The sequence below is a fragment of the Chrysochloris asiatica genome, unplaced genomic scaffold (genome assembly GCF_000296735.1).
Source record: "Chrysochloris asiatica unplaced genomic scaffold, ChrAsi1.0 scaffold00069, whole genome shotgun sequence".
Taxonomy (NCBI): Eukaryota; Metazoa; Chordata; class Mammalia; order Afrosoricida; family Chrysochloridae; genus Chrysochloris; species Chrysochloris asiatica.
The window spans coordinates 950071-970323 of record NW_006408587.1 but is presented as its reverse complement, the minus strand read 5'-3'; the positions used below and the strand labels follow the sequence as shown (position 1 = coordinate 970323).

Here is a 20253-nt window from a genome sequence, read left to right as displayed (position 1 = left end):
GGCATTTGGAGCAGTGCCTGGGTCAGCTTAGGGGGCACAGAAAGGAGTCTGGCAGATAAACAGTGTTCCAGTAGAGATGCTACCCTCCTAAGAGCTTGGTGAGAGTCAACCTTATAATTATTAACTCAGATTCTAAACATAAAAAGCCAAATGATCTGTGCAGAATGAAAGCCAGGGACAGTCTTATCAAAAATGAATCAGTCTCTTTGATCTTGAGGTAAACCGACTCACTGAACAACACCAAGTTTCCACCTGGGTTTTTTCCAGACACTAAAGCAATTGCTTAATTCCCAGCTGTCTGGAATTTCCAGTCCAAACTGGCTTTACAAAAAAAAAAAAAAAAAGCCCCACCACCTTGCTGGAGTTCACCCTCCATTAAAAACATACAGAGGTCTCTGCTATTAATCAAATGAAGTAAAGGCTCCAAAAATACTTGTAAAGTAACTAAATGTGGTCCAGGTAAGTGAAAATGGAGTCCTGGTGTGGTGCTGTGGGTCAATGTGCTGGACTTCAAGGTCTGTTTGAACTGCAAGGCCGGCAGTTCAAGCTCTTGAGCCACTCCTCAGAAACCCTATACAGGATCGCTATGAGTTGGAATTGACTCAACAGCACTTCACAACAACACAAGTGAAAAAATATATTCCATCCAGTTAAGCACTAAATATTCACATATAGAAAAAAGGAGAACCAGAGTAGAGCCATAGGGGAGAGGGGGAAGGCATTCAAAGAATTGATGGAAAAGTAGAAGACAGTGGGTGGGTTGGTAAAAGTGAGTATGTGAGGAAGATAAATGTAAAATACACAAAGCAGGCTGGGATCGAGGGCAATGAAAACATTGGTGGAAAACAGAGGTAAAAGGAGAAAGAAGAGGTGCAGCCAAGTGAGAAGCGCCTTCATCAGCATCTCTCAGTGCATTTCTAGAAGCCTCTCTTAACTTCCCACCAAGAGGTCATCTGCACTGCACCCTGCAAGAATGAATCAACATGTAAATCACCCTTTATCTGTGGAAACTGAATTTAGCTGCCAGTCTTGATTGAGGGCACCCAGGCCTCCTCACAGGAAGAGCACAGCTCTCAGAGAGAATGCCTTTTCTTCCCTTAAATCAAAGATCTTGCACAAACCCATGGAAATAGCTGCAGCTGGAGCCATAGACTCTGTGAAAGGTGGCAGGCTGAGGACGGTAATTATAATTAGCAGTTACATAACATGTTTGTTCTTCAAAGTGCTCTACAAGCATCAGCTAATTAATAGCTTACTATGCCCCATGCAGATCCACTGGTTTTTCATGTAGTGACTAATCCCTATACCCCCTAATGAATTCTGAATGGCGGAGGCAGAGTGGCTTGAGCAATGGAGCAAATGGCTCAGGGTCCAGAAGCCATGCCCAGCTCTCTTACAAGCTGACTCCATAGCTAGCCCTGTGTCAGGAGGACGTCCTCAGTAGCTGCCTCACTTTCTCCTTCCTGGAGGTCATTTTACAGATGCAATAATAGGTTGTTCCGACCATTAGTCTGGCCCAATAGGGGATTGTTGCTGTTAAGCATTGCCGAGTGGGTTCCAACTCATAGCAACTGTTCTCAAGTTCCCCAACTGTGAATAAAGGGACCTAGGAGTCTTTAGTATTAGTTATTCGTTTGTCCTTGCTTTTATGTGCAACTTGGGCAAGTCCTGGGGGAAAGCTTCAAAACAAGATTGACCAAGGTCTCTGGGTTCTCATCCAGGTCACTAGCCTATGATCTGTTGCTTCTGTTGTGGCGGTGATCCATATGGGGATTTCTTGTACAGGCAGGGCTTCAGCAGTGGAAAGATCCATAAACATCCGTATATGTGCATTTCTTTGGGGAAAGGGCTTGTTTCCCTTGTTGTTGTTATGTGCCGTGGAGTCGGTTCTGACTCATAGCGACCCTGTACAGGGTTTCTGAGGCTGTAAATCTTTACGGGAGCAGAAAATCTCATCTTTCTCCCGCGGAACAGCTGGTAGTTTTGAACTGCTGACCATGAGGTTAGCAGCCCGATTCGTAACCACTATGCTACCAGAGCTCCTTTATCATGTAAATTTCAAGAAGGCAGTACCTAGCAAAGTACCTCACAGATAAAACCAAAAACCAGCTGCTATGGAGTCACGTCTGACTCATAGCAACCCCATGTGTGTCAGTAGAACTATGCTCCAAAAGGTTTTCAACGGTTGGTTATTTTTCAGAAATATATCACCAGGTCTTCCTTCTGAGACACTTCTGGGTAAACTCGAACCTCCAACCTTTGGTAGCAGCTAAATGTGTTAACCTTTTGAACCACCCAGGGATTCCCTTTATAGACAATATAGGCTAAATAAACATGTGTTGAACAACGAATTTCCCATTCCCAAAATGACTACAAACCCATTACTCTAATGGGAAAATCATCATCAGAAGGCCATGTTTTGCTTAACCTGGCCAGATTTCCCTATAAACAACTTTGGTTGGCAGGATCAGAGCTTCTACCACAAGTCTGCTGCTAGCCACATCACAGACTCGAACCAAAACTACCTCGCGATTTCACTCTCCAGAGATATGCCATCAGAGCCAAGCAAGTCAGCATCATTATCCTGAACTCTCTGATTAGATGACAATGTGGTTCTGAATCTTGTTGCCAACTGAAGATTAAATGAAATCTATACAAAATCTCTCAGCTTCTCAATACAATTTATTGGAGAAAATACGTACTTCTAAGCTTCTAATTTATATGATACGTCTTTCAAAGAGAAAAAACCAATAGTTGGATAGAAGGAGACAAACCTGGAAGTATCAAACTAACCTTAACTTTCTCCTCTGGAATTCTATCAGACAACAATGGAAATAGATTTGCAAAGTCATTTGGTGCTAGGTGGCAGTCGTCTGTAACCTCCCTCAAATGACTATCGCTAGCTGTAAAAAGTATTGCTTTTCCTGCCTTATCTCCGGGAGGCAGATGTGTGAAATGGAAACCATGTGCAAAGTATATGCACATGTCTGATTCATGAAAAGATCCTCTTCATTTGAGGTTAACAATTTCAGTAAAAGACCTAACATGTGCACAGTGCTTTCTTCTTGTCAAAATGCCCTCCATAAATTATCCCATTGGACTCCCCCTACAACCCTTTGAAGTGGAAAAGAAAGGCTGCATTTCCCCTTTTTTATAGATGAGGAATTGAGGCTCAGAGAGACATTAAATAACATTGCCAGAGTCTGAACTGAAGTTTCAAAACTCCTTTTTATTATACTACCTTTTCTCTGAAAGGCTGTCTCCATGTGCTAAGTCACGACTTTTAAGTATGCCCCCGAGAAAATAGCTTCTCTAGAAAAATTTCTCAGTCAGCCAGGCAGAGGGGAGACAGGAATCACTTTGATTTAAGGTGGGTTTCAAAAGATGCCTATAAAATGTTGTATGCAACTTGTTTTCCCAATCCACTCTCTAAATCTTGGTGATTGATCTAGCATACACAAAACCAGGTGCCCACCTAGGTACATGACCCAACCAGGCATAGTACACAGACTGAGTCAGCGAATAAATGGCTTTACGTCCCACTGGCTTTCTGGTTCGTAAGGAACAGAAGGTCAGCAGAATGAAGTCTGTACCTGTGCATGTCAAAGGACTTTTTCTCCAGGTGCCTTTCTCTGTGCACACAGAAGTGATCTTTCCTCCGGGACTCTCAAAGCCCTCTTGACAGGCATAGTGAGCCACACTGCCCAGGCTGGAGCTGTGATTCCTCTCCAGGACCGCATGCTGTACTTCCGGGGGACTGCCACAATCGATCTCTACAACGAGAGCAGCAGCACACTAGTATGAGCCCCCAACTTCCAATCCTACACGTTGTATTTTAGAGTAAATATTCATAAAAAGACTAAGTACGTCAAAGAATCCAACAGCAGTTATATAAAATGAGATTGGTCAGGAGTACAGAAAGTAAGTGTACTAACTTCAGTAAAATTTACAAAGATGTCCACAGAGAGAATAGTCAAGTTATGAGATTATTTGCATTAAAGCAAATTCCTTGTTCTCTATAACAATCCACCTCAGACTTCTTTTAAATATTGAGAATTTCTGGTATCTCTTATTATGTATTCTCATATCAGGAACTCTTTGATTAGATAATGCAATTGGGGGACTTGTTGCCAACTGAAGATTATATGAAATCTGTACAAAATCTCTGAGCTTCTCAATACAAATTATTGGAGAAAATATGTACTTCAAAAATGCCAATTTATATGATCTGTCTTTCAAAGAAAAAACAAAATCAGTTGGATAGAGGGAGAAAAACCTGGAAGTATCAAACTGACATTAAATTTCTTCTCTGGAACTCTACCAGAAAACAATGGAATGTGTTTACAGAGGACTTTCTGAAGAATTGTGTCCTTACTGTTCCAGACACAGACAAACTATACTAAACATCAGAGCAAAAGAAAATCATTTTCAGATATTCTAGAGGTTTTTTAAAAATCCATTTATAAATTTTTTCTGGGGAAAGAAATAACTCCAGTCTAACAGCAACAATAACAAAAAATTAGAATATATACCCTAAGAATGGGGAAAAAAGATTTTAGAAAAAACATTACTGAGCAGTGAAATTAACAAGATACATAGAAAGTCTCAATAGTTATTTAAATGTGATTGTTGTTGCTGTTAAGTGTTGTCAATTCTGACTCAGCACAGGATTTCCAAGGAGCAGCCGGTGGGTTTGAACTGCTGACTTGTGATTCGCAGTCCAGTGCTTATCCTACAGTGCCACACCAGGAGCTTGATAAAATTATTAGTAAAGGATTTTAGAAATAAAGACTATCAAAGTAAGTAAATAAATAATTATAAAAGATACCAAATTATTTCAATAATTAAGCATTTTAAAGGTAATGAGGAGAAGTAAAAGCATGCTAAATTTCTCATATTATATAGCAGTGGTGAGCTTATAGATACAATTTTATTCAAGAAAACGTAATGAAGATAAAATAAGATGGCAGTAGTAATTCCAAAATGTTGCCAATCATGCCGGTTATACTTAAATACAGAAAGAAAAACAAACAAACAAACTTTTAGCATTTATGCCGATTTTTTAGTGTTCTCCTTAATCTGTAAAACATCAAGAAAATTAAGGACTCTTGACACCCAGGCTTTTAGAATTAAAGTCCACTTATTGAGCTAAAGCACTCAAAATCAAGACTATGGTAAAGTCTGTTCCCAACTCCCCATCATCCGTTCTTGACCTTGGAAACAGATGACTTCTCTGATGCAGAAGTGATCGATTTAATGGAACTGCATTCATCTCAATCTCCTCATGAATGCCTGGTCAATTGCAGGACCCCAGAGTTATTTCCTTGAGGAAAGTTATTCAGAGCAGAGTCTATCTTTGTCTTTGGAGCTATCACAACAACCTCAGGACAACAGCCCAACCCACCTGACCAGTTCCTTGGCTTTAAGATGGAAAAAGCATTTTGGCTCAGTGCAGACCCAAGTCATAAGCAGCTATGAGAACAGAACAAAATGGCCATTTCATAAACCCTCCAACTTTTTCTACCTCTAAAGTTCCATGCTTGCTCCTACAGTTTTGCTCCAGTTTCATACCTGTTTACCCCTTGGCTCGCATATTTTCCCAGCACCAAACCTTTAGATATATTTATTGACTCAAAACATTCCAAGACATGAGTATATGTGTGTATACATGAGCAACCAACCAAACAGATGGTTAATGTTTCATAAGACTGCCCAATCGTTGTTGATATCTAAAATACCTTATCATGTAAGCCAGGTTTCAGATACAAAAGGAATTAAAAGGAGCATCAGGGACTAGGCTAAGGGTACAGGTTTGTGTAGGTTTCCATACCTTGAAGCTAGAATACAAAAACTGTGCAGTGGAGAGGTATGGGAGGTAACCCAGTGACAGCTGAATCAGAATATGCACAGATACTAAAGGGAGGAAAGCACAGAAAATAAGCAGACTGACTTCCATCTTGGACAAGACTAAGAATAGAGGGCAAGATGTTGGCTTTAGTTGGGACTGAAAGATTCAAACATAATAATAATAATAGTAAAAGTCATTTGAGTTGATGAGATCACCAGGTTTTAGATGAGTGTGTGTGTTAAGTGCCATCAAGTTGGTTCTGAATCATAGCAACCCTGTATAGGGCTTCCGAGGAGTGGCTGGTTGGTTTGAACCACTGACCTTGCCATTCAAACTAACCCTGTGGTTCAGTGCTTATCCTACAGTGCCAATTCAGGTTTTTAGATACTAGGCTTTAAGGATCAGGTAGATAACCCTGTAGAATGCAGCCTTGGCCTATAACTCTATGAGTTCCCATCAGAGAGTTATTTAAGTTGAACAGTCCCATGGAAAAGCATGTTTAAAGAAAATTCTAGCACGGCTTGGATTAAATTCATGATTCCACACAGTTGCTTTTGAAAAACACACACGCTAGAGTTCTATCTTCCTTCCCTACCCAGAGACAACACTTCTGATTCCGCAGCCCTGAGCTGGGTTCTCGGCATCCAAACTTCTACACGCTCTAAATTTATTGTGATATGCACCATTAGCTGAGAACCTGAATTAAACACTAGTGTGACTGGCTACAGTTTATCACATGCACCTCAATAAAGTAAAAAAGATGACTCATTATTCCTCACAGTAACCCTGCATAAATGAAATCTCCAATGCCATGGTGTTGATTCTGAATCTTAGCAACAACCCTGCGTAGGGTTTCCGAGGATATAAATCTGTATGGGAGCAGAAAGCCTCTTCTTTCTCCCAAGGAGCGGATGGTAGATTTGAACTTCCAAACTTGTAGCTAGAGGTCCAAAACTTATCTATAGTGTCTGAATGTTGTTGTTGTTGTTGCCATTAGGTGCCATTGAGTCAGTTGTGACTCAAAGCTACCCTATGCATGACAGAATGAAACCCTGCCTGGTCCTGCACTATCCTCACAATTGTTGTTAAGCTTGAGCCCATTGCTGCTGCCATTGTGCCAATCCATCTCATTGGCGATATTCTTCTTTTTCACTGACCCTCCACTTTACCGAGCATAATGTCCTTCTTCAGAGACTGGTCTCTCCTGAAAATATGCCCAAATTATGAGAAACAAAGTCTTGCCATCCTGGTTTTTAAGGAGCATTCTGTCTGTACTTCCAACACAGATTTGTTAACTCTTCTAGAAGTCCCTGGTACTTTTAATATTCTTTCCCAACACCATAATTCAAAGGCATCAATTCTTCTACAGTCTTCCTTATTCACTGTCCAACTTTCACATGCCTATGAGGCTGTTAAAAATACCATGACTTGGGTCAAGCACACCTTAGTCCTCAAGCTGACATCTTTGCTCTTGAACACTTTAAAAAGGTCTTGTGCAGCAGATTTGCCTAATGCACTACATCATTTGATTTCTTGACTGCTGCTTCCATGAGTGTTGATAGTGGATCCCAGGAAAATGAAGTCTTTGACAACTTCAATCTTTTCTCCATTTGTCATGATGTTATTTATGAGTCCAATGGTGAAGATGTCTGTTTTCTTTGCATTGAGACACAAGCCATACTGAAGGCTGTGGTATTTGATCTTCATCAGTAAATATTTTAAGTCCTCTTCACTTTCAGCAAAAAAGGTTGCATCATCTGAACATCGCAGGTTTTTAATGAGTCTTCCTCCAATCCTGATGCCGTGATCTTCTTTATATAATCCAGTTTTTTGGACCATTTGTTCAACATACAAATTGAATAAGTATGGTGAAAGAATGCAACCCTGGCACACATCTTTCCTGATTTTAAAACATTCAGTGTCCCCTTTTTCTATTCAAAAGACTGCATCATGGTGTATGTACGAGTTCCTCATGAGCACAATGGTCTGAAATACCCATTCTTCACAATGTTATGCATAGCTTGTTATGATTCATACAGTCAAAAGCCTTTGGATAGTCAATAAAGCACAGGTAAACATCTTTCTGATATTCTCTGTTTTAGCCAAGATCCATCTGACATCAGCAATGATATCCCTCATTTCATTTCCTCATCTGAATCCAGCTTGAACCTCTGGCAGTTACCTATCAATGTATTGTGGTAGACATTTGAAAAATTATCTTTAGCAAAATTTTTCTTGCATGTGATATTCATAATATTGTTCAATAATTTTTGCATGCCATTGAGTCACCTCTCTTTGGAATAGGCACAAAGTAGAGTCTTATCTTTGTCTTTGGAATTATCATAAACCTCAATACAAAAGCCCTACCCACGTGACCAGTTAATTCCTTAGCTTTAAGAAGAAAAGGTATCTCGGCTCAGTGCAGACCCAAGTCACAAGCAGCTGTGGGTCTCGGAACTTTCAATTAGTTGAACAGGTAGCTATCTTCTAAATTTCTTCACATAGATGAGTAAGTGCCTCCAGTGCTGCATCAGTTTGTTGTAAGATTTCAATTTCTATTCCATCAATTCCCAGAGGCTTGTTCTTTGTCAATTCCTTCAGTGCACCTTGGACTTCTTTCATCAGTGCTCTTGAACATAGGTTATCACTTGAAATGGCTGAATATAGACCTTTTCTTTTTGTTATAATGACTTTGTGTATTCCTTCCATCTTCTTTTGATGCTTTCTGCATTATTCAATATTTTGCCCCATGTTGTTAAATTCTGTCAAGTTGGTTCCAACTCATAGCAATCCTGCATAGGGTTTCTGAGGAGCAGTTAGTGGGTTTGAACTGCCAAACTGGTTTCCAGTTCAATGCTAATTCTACAGTGCTAAACCAGAAGTCCATTTTACTCATAGAGTCTTCAATATTTCAAGTCGAGGCTTGACTTTTTTCAGCTAGAGAAGTGCTGAGCATGCTCTTCCCTTTTGGTTTTCTAACCCCAGGTCTTTGCAGATTTCATTATAATATTTGACACTGTCTTCTTGAGCTGACCTTTGAAATGTTCTGTTCAGCTCTTCTGGCTCCTCATTTCTTCCATTTGCTTTAGCATCTCTATACTGGAGAGCAAGTTTCAGAGTCTCTTCTGACATTCATTTTTGTCTTTTCCTTCTTTCTCATCTTCTTAATGACCTTTTGCTTTCTTTCCACATGATGCTCTTGCTGTCATTCCACAATTCTGTTCTTCGGTCATTAGTGTCTAATGCATCAAATCTGTTCTTCAAATAATCTCTAAATTCAAGTGGGATATGCTCAAAGTCATATTTGGGCTCTCATGGACTTGTTTTAATTTTCTTCAGCTTCAACCTGAACTTGCATATAAGCAATTGATGATCTGTTCCACAGTCTGCCCCTGGCCTTGTTTTGGCTGATGACATGGAGCTTTTCCACTGTCTCTTTCCACAGATGTCGCAAATTTGATTTCTGTGTATTCCATCTGGTGAGGTCCATGTTTATAATCTTCTTTTATGTTGTTTATAAAAGGTATTCACAATAAAGAAATCATTGGTTTTGCAAATTTCTATCATGAGATCTCCAGTATTGTTCCTGTCTCCAAGGTATTTTCCAACTATTGATCCTTCCTCTTTGTTTCCAACCTTTGCATTTCAATCACCAGTTATTATCAGTACATGTCTGAACAATCTCAGACTGAAGAAGTAGGTAGAATTCTTCAATTTCATCATCACTGGCTTCAGTGGTTCATGTGTAAATTTGAATAATAGTAGTATTAACTGATCTTCCTTATGCTGTTGTTGTTGTTAAGTGCTGTTGAGTCGATTCCGACCCATAGCAACCCTGTATAGTGTTTCTAAGGACCAGCTGGTGAGCTTGAACTACTGACCTTGCAGTTCAAACGACTTTGCAATCTGACACATTTGCCACAGCATCATACACTCCCTTATAGGTGTATGAGTATTACCCTATCACAGACAGCACTGTACTTCAAGATAGATCTTCAAATCTTCTTTTTGATGAGGAGTGTGATGCCATTCCTCTTCAATTTGTCATTCCTGGTATAGTAAACCATATGAGTGTCAGATTCAAAAGGGCCAGTACCAGTTCATTTCAGCTCACAAATGTTTAGGATATCAACCTTTATGCTTTCTATTTCTCCTCATATCTAGTTATGCCCCATCAGAAAATGACAGTCCCATTCACATCATCATGGTCAACTCTACTTCAGTTGACAGCTCTTTCCCAGTCATATTTTGAGTGCCTTCCCATTTGAGGGATTAATCTTCCAGCACTATATTTGACAATATTCTGGTGATAATTATAATTGTTTCATTTTCTAACACCATATCTGACAATGTTCCACTGCTATTCATAAGATTTTCCGTGGCTAAATATTCAGAAGTAGTCCGCCTCTCCTTCTTCCTAGTCTGTCTTAGTCTGGGAGCTCAGCTGCAACCTGTCCACCAGGGGTGACCCTGCTACTGTTTAAAATACTGATGGCATAGCTTCCAGCATCACACCAACACATTAACCAACACAGTACAACAAACTGACAGACAAGTGGTGGCGACCCTGAATCAGAAGGATCTTTACCCCCATTTTATAGGTTAACGTGGCTCAGAGAGGTTAAATACCCAAAGTTACACAGATAAATATTTGATGGCCAAGAGTTGAATCCAAGTCTATGATATTTCTTCTCCTAAACTCACTTGAAATACTTACTGATGAAGATCAAAGACTACAACCTTCAGTATGGACTGTACTTCAATGTAAAGAAATAAAAATCCTCACAACTGGACTAATAAATGACATGATCATAAATGGGATTTTTTTTTTTTTTGTCAAAGACTTCATTTTGCTTGGATCCACAATCAATGCTCATGGAAGCAGCAGTCAAGAAATCAAATGATGTATTGCATTGGGAAAATCTGCTGCAAAAAATCTCTTTAAAGTGTCAAAAAACAAAAATGTCACTTTAAAGACTAAGAGCACCTAACATAAGCCATGGTATTTTCAACAGACTCACATAAGCCATGGTATTTTCAACAGACTCATATGCCTGTGGAAGTTAAAAAATACATAACAAGACCAAAGAGGAATGTATGCATTTGAATTATGTTTTTGTCAAACCATACTGAAAGTTCCATGAACAAACAAATCTGTCTTGGAATAAGTACAGCCAGAATGCTCTTTAGAAGCAAGAATTGCTCTCTTGTACTTTGGGCATGTTGTCAGAAGGGACCAATCCCGGCAGAAGGACATCATATTTTGAAAAATAAAGAGTCAGCAAAAAAGAGGAAACTCCTAATGAGATGACTTGGCACAGTGGCAACAACTGTGGGATCAAACACAATTGTGAAGATGGGGTAGGACCAGGAAGTGCTTCATTCTGTTGTGCACACAGTCACTGTGAGTCAGAATCGATTCAATGACATCTAAAAACAACAACAGTACAAAAAATAAGACAGGAACAAAAATTACCTCTATATTTGTTAATAACTAGGATAACTCACACCTACCAAACACCAAGTAGATGAGAACTGGGAAACTTCTTCAAAACCTTAATAATATTAACAACAACAATAATAATAGATTTAATGGAAAGTCTACTAAACACCAAACAGCCTACTAGACAGAAACTATCTTATTTATTCCTCACAGAAAACTCTACAAGGTACAAGGGTAAGTTAAAAAGTTTTGCTACAAAATCAGAAGCATTTATGAAACAAAAATGTCAAAATGTAAAGCTTTTTGACATGTCCTACATTTTGATCTTTACACATTTGAAGACAGTATTTCCATCTCCCTGTGGCGCTGTAGGATAAGCATTGGACTGCTAACCACAAGGTTTTGTTTTGTTTTGTTGTTGTTGTTTCAAATGAATGACTTTAATTCCAGGTGGTACAGAATTCTGAGCCAGTTCAAACCCATCAGCCACTCCTTGGAAACATACAGGGTTGCTGTGAGTCAGAACTGATTTGATGACACTTAACAACAACAAAGCTTCTCCAAGAATTCTGTACTCTTTAACTTGTTGTTATTGTTGTTATTGTTGTTATTAAATGGCGTCAAGTCAGTTCCAATTCATAGTGACCCTATGAACAACAAAATGAAACACTGGCTGGTTTGGTGCCATCCTCACAATTGTTAATATTCTTGATCCCATTGTTGTTGTAACTGTGCCAATACATCTCATTGGGGAGAGGGATCTTCCTCTTTTGCACTGACCTTCCACTTTACTAAGCATGATATCCTTCTCCAGGGACTGGTCCTGCCTGACAATACATCCTAAGTATGAAAGATGAAGTCTGGCCATCCTGATTTCTAAGGAGCATTCTTCCATTTACATCATGTCAAAATGGGAGTTTTGGCATCCTCGAAGAACTCAAATCGTGTTCTTTTTAAATGACCTTTGAATTTGTGAAACAAAAAGAAGTCAGGGCTCTGCTTTCAGTGGCAGGTCTGGGGAACAGGCAGCAAGCGCCCTATCAGGCCGCAAAGGTGGCAAGAGGGAACCCCTGAAACAATCCAAGAAACAGAACAAGAAAATGGGTGAGGAAGATAAGGATTTCAAGCAGAAACTAAAAGAAGAGTAGAAGAAACTTGAAGAGCTAAAAGCGAAGGCTGCGAGGAAGGGCCCCCTGACCACAGGTGGAATTGAGAACTCAGACAAAAAATAAGCTGTCCTTTGTGACTGAGGCGGTGGTGACCCTTGATTTCATTCCTGTCTAAACACTTGAATTCCATGCTAGAACAGCTCTTGCCACGTCTAATTAGAATGAAGTGTTGTCTTGCAGCCTGTTGTACATTTAAGAATAAACTTTTGTAAAACAAGAAATCCTACAATGGTCCATCTCTTTAGTTCTATCTTAGCTGTGTGGTCAGTAAACCCAGGTCAGAATCCTGCCAGAGCTGCTCTTCAATCTTCGTTATGCCCAGAATTCTGTGCCACCTGCAATTAAAGCAACTCATTTGAAACAAAAGAAGTCTGAAGTCAAGGGCTATAGGGTGGATGGGGTAAGGTTTCCCAATGTAATTCTCATAAGACAACCCTTCCTACCCTTAAAGAATGAGCAGGTACATTGTTGTGATGAAAAAATCCCTTGGTGCAAGTTTCCTAACCTTTTCTCATGAATGCAGTTTTCAATGTTCTTAAAACTTCTTTTTAATGTCTTTATAATCTTCTTATTTCCTTTAAGAAAATATATCAAGATTACCTCTTTTGAATTCCAAAAAACAGTTGCCATAATCTTTGAGCTGGCCTCTTCACCTTGAATTTAACTGGCCCAGAAGATCCCCCTCAGAAGCCATTTTTAGTTTTTTGGGTTTGTTTTGTGATTTTGTGTGTGTGTGTGACATTTTTATTGTAAATTGAGTGATAGCTTACATGGGAGAACATCGATTTTACACTCATCATTTCATTGCAATGATTACAATTTTCTCTGTGCACCATCATTCAATAGTATTGGCTTCTATTCCCTCTGGGTTTTTTTTTTTTTTTGGGGGGGGGGGGGGGGGGGGACACAAAAACACTCAGGAATATATAATCATTTAAATAACCAAAGGTCACATTCTACAAGCCTGCCTCCTGGTCACCAGCACTCAGTCTTTCTCTTTCCATGAGTCTAGAGTGCTCAGTTGCACTGTCTTTCCATGTCCTCATCTCTGCCTCCATCTCTGGTGTCACTGAGAAGCCAGTTTTGATTGGACTTTTTTTGTTTAAGGCATCTCAATGGCACTGTGAGTTAATGCACTGAACTGCAAAGCCTGTTTGAACTATGAGGTCAGCAGTTCAAGCTCACCAGCTGCTCCTCGGAAACCCTATACAAGGTTGTTATGAGTGGGAACTGACTCAACAGCACTTAACAACAACAACTACAACAATGAAACTAAGAGTCCTGGTGTGATGTGGTAGAGTAAGCACTGGAATACTACTGCAAGGTCAGCAGTTCAAACCCACCAGTCACTCTTCTGAAACCCTATACAGGATCGCTATGAATTGGAAATGATTTGATGGTACAAACAATGACAAGAAGACTGAAACTAAGACAGAGAATCCCAGTGTGGTGCTGAAGGTACTTGTCTGTGGCCATCCACTTATCACAGAGACATGTTCAAACATATTTTGTTTGGAATAAACTCATACATGTATGAACTGGAACTCTAGTAGCCATATTTTTTTTACTTACCCTTGTATATGGCTTTTCTCACGAAGTTTACAGATGGGGAAAATGGAGGTCTAAAGAACTTAAAGGTATATTCATAAGTCAATACCAGACATAGAACCAGCATTCACACCCTGATTTATGTGCCCTCAAAGTCCAAGTCCACGAAACCTAGATAACATCATAATGAATGGTTTTACTCTAGGCCCTAACTGGGACTGACCTTAAAATTTAGTTAAAACCTGAGGAGAAAAGGTTTTATGAGTCTGGAACAGTTCTATAAAAACTCCCCCTACCCAATCTTTTCTGAAGAGCTCTTCCAGAACAAGAGAGATACAGGAAATAAGACTTCTCCCTGCAACTGTATGGCTCCTGAAGGCTTCTTGGTGTTGGTTTTTAACCCAATGATTTGAGGGATCTAAGGCAGTCCTGCTGGCACAAACCATTGGAGCTCATCTACTAAATTAAAGGTTGGCAATTGGAACTCACCCAGTGGCTCTATGGGGAATCAGACCTGGCGATATGCTTCTGTAAAGATGACAGACAAGAAAATCCAATGGGAAAGGTCTACTGTGTTATAAGGTTGCTGAGAGTTGGAATCAACTCTACTGTACACACAAAAATAAGAAGCATGGATCTCATGAGTGGGAATCAGCTCGATGGAAACTCACAACAATAGCCTGGATCTTGCCTGGAACGTGACTTAGTAATAGATAACACAACAAAACTGAGAACGACAACAGCCACTGCCCCTTCTACTTAGACAAAATAGCACCCAAGAAAGCAGGAGGTTTCTCTAGAAGCACTCAAAAAATCCATTCAACAGAGGTCATTACAGATAACAAAAATATAATTCCACATCAAAACCCCCCAAACTCTCATTATCAAAAGGAAATAAGTCATTTTAACACAGTTCCTATCAAGGGGGAATAAACAAAATAATCACCACAAATGTGCATTGCATATGCAGAGGGGTGTTCATTAAAGCTCAAGTTTCTCTGGCTAATGACATTACTAAGTAACCATGTTTGGGTCTGCATCAGGAATATAGTCAACTGATTATAAGCATAGCTGGGATTTTTTTTTTTTTTTCATTGTCTGTAATTTTATTCACATAATCAACTTTTAAGAGCAGGTCTCCCTGGAGGATAAAATGTGCTGTGCCAGTTTCAAGAACCAAATTCATAAAATAATTCTTTGAGCCATCAGCCATGCCACAGAAGAAAGCCAATGGGACAGTTCTGCTTTATCCTATGTTGTTGTTGTTTTTGTTAAGTACCATGGAATCGGTTCCGACTCATAGTGACCCTGCCCAGGATTTCCGAGGCTGTAAATCTTTACAGGAGCAGAAAGCCTCATCTTTCTCCCACGGAACAGCTGGTAGTTTCGAACTACCGACCTTGAGGTTAGCAGCCCGATTGTACCGCTCTGCTACCAGAGCTCCTTGCTCTATCCTATACCATTGCTATAAGTCAACTTGACTTCAATGAGTTTAGCTCATATCTTACAGGTAAAAATGCATTCCAGAAGGAAATCTGTTTGGTGAAAGGTAGAGGCAGTTTATGAGGCTTTCTATTCCCACAAAGACTTCCAGCCTCAGAAACTGTACACAGGGTCACTATGAGTCAGACAGTGGGTTTGGGTAATCAATGAATAAGGAACCCTGGTGACACAGTGGTTATGCACTCAGTTGTTAACCTAAAGGCCAGCAGGCAGGATAAAGATGTGTCAGTCTGCTTCCATAAAGATTATAGCCTGCCTTAGAAATCCTATGGATCAATTCTATTCTGTCCTATAGGGTCTCCATGAGTCAGAATGAACTCTGTAGTAATGGGTTTATGTTGGAATCAATGACTGACTGTATTGTGAATGCCCCCCACATCAGCTACTGCTTATTGTAAACAGTCACATAATGATATACATTAATAACAGAATACATTATAAGACCTCATCTAAGATTGCTGTAAAGAGCAACAGACAAGGTATTAAAGAAAAAATGACCAAAAAATGTCTATAAATTGCATTAAACCAAAATCAAATCAATGTAATGAAACAAGCTATATGAATGGTTGAATGTGAAGCTGATGATGTGCCCTGTAAACTTTCACTCAATGCAAAATAAAAACATTTAATTAAAAACAAAAAAACAAAAAAACCTACTGCCATTGCGTTGATTCTGACTCCTAGCAACTCTCTGTAGGGTTTTTGAGACTGTAAATCTGTATGGGAGCAAAAAGTCTCATCTTTCTTCTGTGGAGTGGCTGGCTAATGGCTTTGAAATGCCATCCTTGTGGTTAGCCACTCAATGCCTAACACGCTGCACTACCAGGGCTCCTTATAAAATGTCTTAGACATAACCAATTGCCGGGAGTAGTAGCCCTACCCCCCTTATGATACTGACCGAAATAAAAAAAAAAATTAACAAAAAAGTAAGGCAAGTACTAGACATAAAGCTCTGAAAAAAAGAGCAGCAAAAGTGTGAAAACTAAAAAAAATAGTGTGAAAGCTGAAGAGTAACATTAAAGTCAGTTTTTGTCTTTACCCAATCATAATAGAAATGATAGAATGATAGAAATGAAACTATCGTGCTTTGGAATCAAATCAGAAGGTTAATATATTACCTGGAAATTAGTGTCATGTGATCAATCATAAGGGCCAAAACTGTCTAGACGGATTAACACCAGAATCCTATACCACAATCAAGTTCTGAATCAGATAATTTGGCACTGTACCTATATTTTCTTCATTTCCTAGTGAATTGTTTTGTGAAAATGTTCTCTTTCCCACCAAACTATAAGTTCTTTGTGAGCTGTGCCGACCTTCTATATATATATATTTTAAATACTCCCTGCAGTCTTAAGTCCTATGACTTAATAATGTTATTATGAACATTCATCTTTGTGAGGTTGATGTGTGTAATAATACTAAAAGCTATAATCTATGACAAACTTTCATGCATTTTACAGCATGTTCTGGATTTAGCCAAATGTAGTTAGACCTTCATTTCAGGATCACTCGGGCACTAAATTACATATTTCATTGATGCTGGGGGTTAGGATCTAACATCTCAATATATGGCAAGTTGAATTTAGAAACTGTTACTGCAATCATCAAATGAAAGTAAGAGGTTTATAGTATGTCATGAAGCACATCCTCAAGATGAACTTGCTAACTACTGTAACTAAGCTAATGACCTCATTAATACCAAAAAGTCCACTTGCCCTCAAGGCAGTAGCAGAAAAGAAGAATTACTTTTTGATGTATTTTATATTCTAAAGTCTTTCACGACTTCAGCCTTGACTAACAATACATTACCTTCAGATCATATTCAGAGAGAAAGCTCATTTGGATGAAAAAGAAAAATTTCCATTTCACGTAATAACTAACACTTAACTGTCAACAAACAGGGCCTAATATGGAAACAGCTAGGATCTGAGCATCTCAGAAACTGCAGAGGAGGTGATAGGGTGGGTGAAAACAAGAGTGCTAGAAGGGAAAAAAGGCTTATCAGCATATCTGTTGTAAGAATCTTCCATGTATAGAGGTGATAGTGGTTTTTAACTACATAGGAAGCTTTGTTCAAACGATCACTTCAAACTCCTCATATTAAGGTTCAAGTTATAAACAGAATGTTTTAAGTGAAAACCACAAGCAAAGTAAATAGAAAACTGAAGAATTTGAGACCTTTCTGCTTGAGGGGAAGAACTTTCAAAAAGATTCTAAAATTTTGCTTAAAAAAAAAAATCATCTGCAAAAAGAAAAAAAAAGATGACATTCCAGAAAAAAATAGTACTTGCTGCTCCCCACTAGATTTTGAGTCATAATTTATGAGGCTATTACTATAATGGCTATGCTTAGCCAACAGCTACTGTGTCAGGCACAGTGCCAAGTGCTTCATATTCATTATCTCATTAAATCTTCATCATAACTCTGTAAGATGAAAACTCTTTTATGCCCCCCTACAACAGGGTCTCTATGAGTCAGAACAGACTGGACGGCACTTAACAACAACAGGTGTGGTACTGTAGGATAAGCACTGGACTGCTAACTACAAAGTAGGCAGTGGAAACCCACTAGCCATTCTCAGAAAGCCTTACAGGGTCTTGATGAAGAAGGGCGTGGATATCTACTTCTGAAAAATCAGACAATGAAAACCTTATGGAGCACAATTCTACACTTACACATAGGGAATCACCATGAGGAGTAATCAAGTCAAAGACAACCAGAGCTTCAAACAGCTTCATTCAGATTTGACCCCCATGCTGAGAATTTGCCTTTTTAACTCTGGACATACTGAATCCAAATCTTATGCATACATAAGAATCACCTGGGGATCTTGTTAAAATATAGATTCTAAGTATATCTAGGGTAGAAATGCACATTCTCAACAAGTGGTACGGCCAAAATTCACACAGGTTTTTCCAGCTGCAAAAGTCCTGCTTCACCATTCTGTGGCAGCCTATAAGCAATGACACCACTCATCACACTTATTTTGCACACTCAAGTGACACCAACCACTCGTAAGAGACATATTCTAATAGTGTTTACTTGGAAAATGGGTAACAAAAGAGATTTGCTGCATGCAGCGAATAAGGCAACACAGTTTTGTTTTGTTTTTAATGTTTTACAAGACAGAGTGAGGTGCCAGAAAAACCTTTCAAATGAACAAACCTAGAACACAGATAATCAACTCAAGATACGTATGCCATCGTTCCCTCCACCCTAACCCATGGTGGACATCATGAATCCTTCACAGCACTCTTCCTGCTCAGAATTCTCACCCCACAACTACAAAACAATCAGGCAGCAACACACTGATCTGCCGCTCCACACCTGAGTAGACAAATCTGTGTCAGAGCCTTTTTAATCCCTTCTCAACTTTGTAGAAGTGAGATTGGGCTCCACTAAGAAAGTCTCACAAGAGGAAGAGATATCATGGCAACAATATTAAATATCCTCCTGGGTGGAGCCTAGGCTGCACAGTGCAGGAAGGTATGTTTGTCTAAATGTCCCTCTTCTTTTAGGGCCACCTAGCTCTTTCATCTCTGCCTCCCACCCTTAGGACTCATTAGCCCTGTTTCTACATGAAATAGTAGTGTTTGGGTTCTCATATTGCATATAAGCTAGTGATAAATCTCTTCCTTGCTGTAGTCCTTAAATACCAAACTAATAACCACCTCAGAAGGCATTTTATAAAATGAACTGAGAATCTGGTGCTGCTATTAGTGGACTCTAGAGACCTGGCCTTGTCGATCGGCTCAAAGAAGACTCTCTGCTTCTTCAAGACTCCTGCTCCCTGTGAGGGTCATGTGCATGAACAGGAGGAAACCAGAGTCAGGCCCAAGGCATCTGTTACTGAAGCATCAAAGAATAGAAGACCCATGGGAAGCAAGAATGATGGCCTAGAAGACAAAGCAAGAAGAAAGGTCACTGAGAAGGGAAAGGACATGAAACTTGAGGGAAGAAAAACAAGAGCAGGTCAGGGCTTCCTCAAGGCTCAGTCTGGGGATACGCTGAGACAGCAGTATGGGAGCCAAGTCCACAGTTCCTGCCATCCTCTGTGGCCCCTTTGGAGGAGGATTCAGGATGTTGGCGCAGGCTGTAGGTGTGCCAGGCACTGTGCCAGGGGCTGGACAGATTATGCTGAAGAAGACCACATGGTCTTTGAGCTCCCAAAGTTACAGTCCAGTGAGGAAGACTTACAGAAACCATGAGTACAACTGAAAGAGAATAATGGCAGAAGTGACATTTCAGCTGAAATGTGAACGAAAAGGAGCTTACTATTGCAAAAAGCAAGGGGCAAGTATTCCTAGGAAAAAAACATGTGCAAAGACCCTGGAGTTGGCAAGAGCTTGACTTGTTGGTAGGAGAATAGTGAGGAGAGATGTAGTTCCACAGAGAAGCCAAGAGGGCCAAACCTGGGAGACTGTGGTTAGGAGTTTGGATTTTATTCTAAATGCAATAGCCATTTCAGTGTTTAAAGCAGTTTTAAGAAAGGAAAGAGGACAATCCAATTTATGTATCAAAAAGTTCATTTCTGCCCCTATGTAGAGAATAGATTCTCGGAGACAAGAGTGGAAGTAGACTCTTTTTTTGTGAATTATGTGATAGTTTACATGGGAGAATATTAGCTTTACATTCATCCTATCGTATATCGTTTCATTGCCATGGTTACAATCCCCTCCATGCATCATCAACCAACCAAACGGTATACCCTGCAAGCCTGCCCCACCCCCACCCCCGTC

General features: G+C 39.6%; 1 protein-coding gene across 1 annotated transcript in view; it reads right to left on the bottom strand.

Annotated features, from left to right (window-relative positions):
* SUSD1 (sushi domain containing 1) overlaps positions 1 to 20253 on the bottom strand; it is a 155207-nt gene that overhangs the window by 98047 nt on the left and 36907 nt on the right. The window contains exon 4 of the mRNA XM_006864728.1: positions 3594 to 3773. Within this exon, the coding sequence (XP_006864790.1) occupies positions 3594 to 3773 (180 nt within the window). The remainder of the gene's footprint in view (positions 1 to 3593; positions 3774 to 20253) is intronic.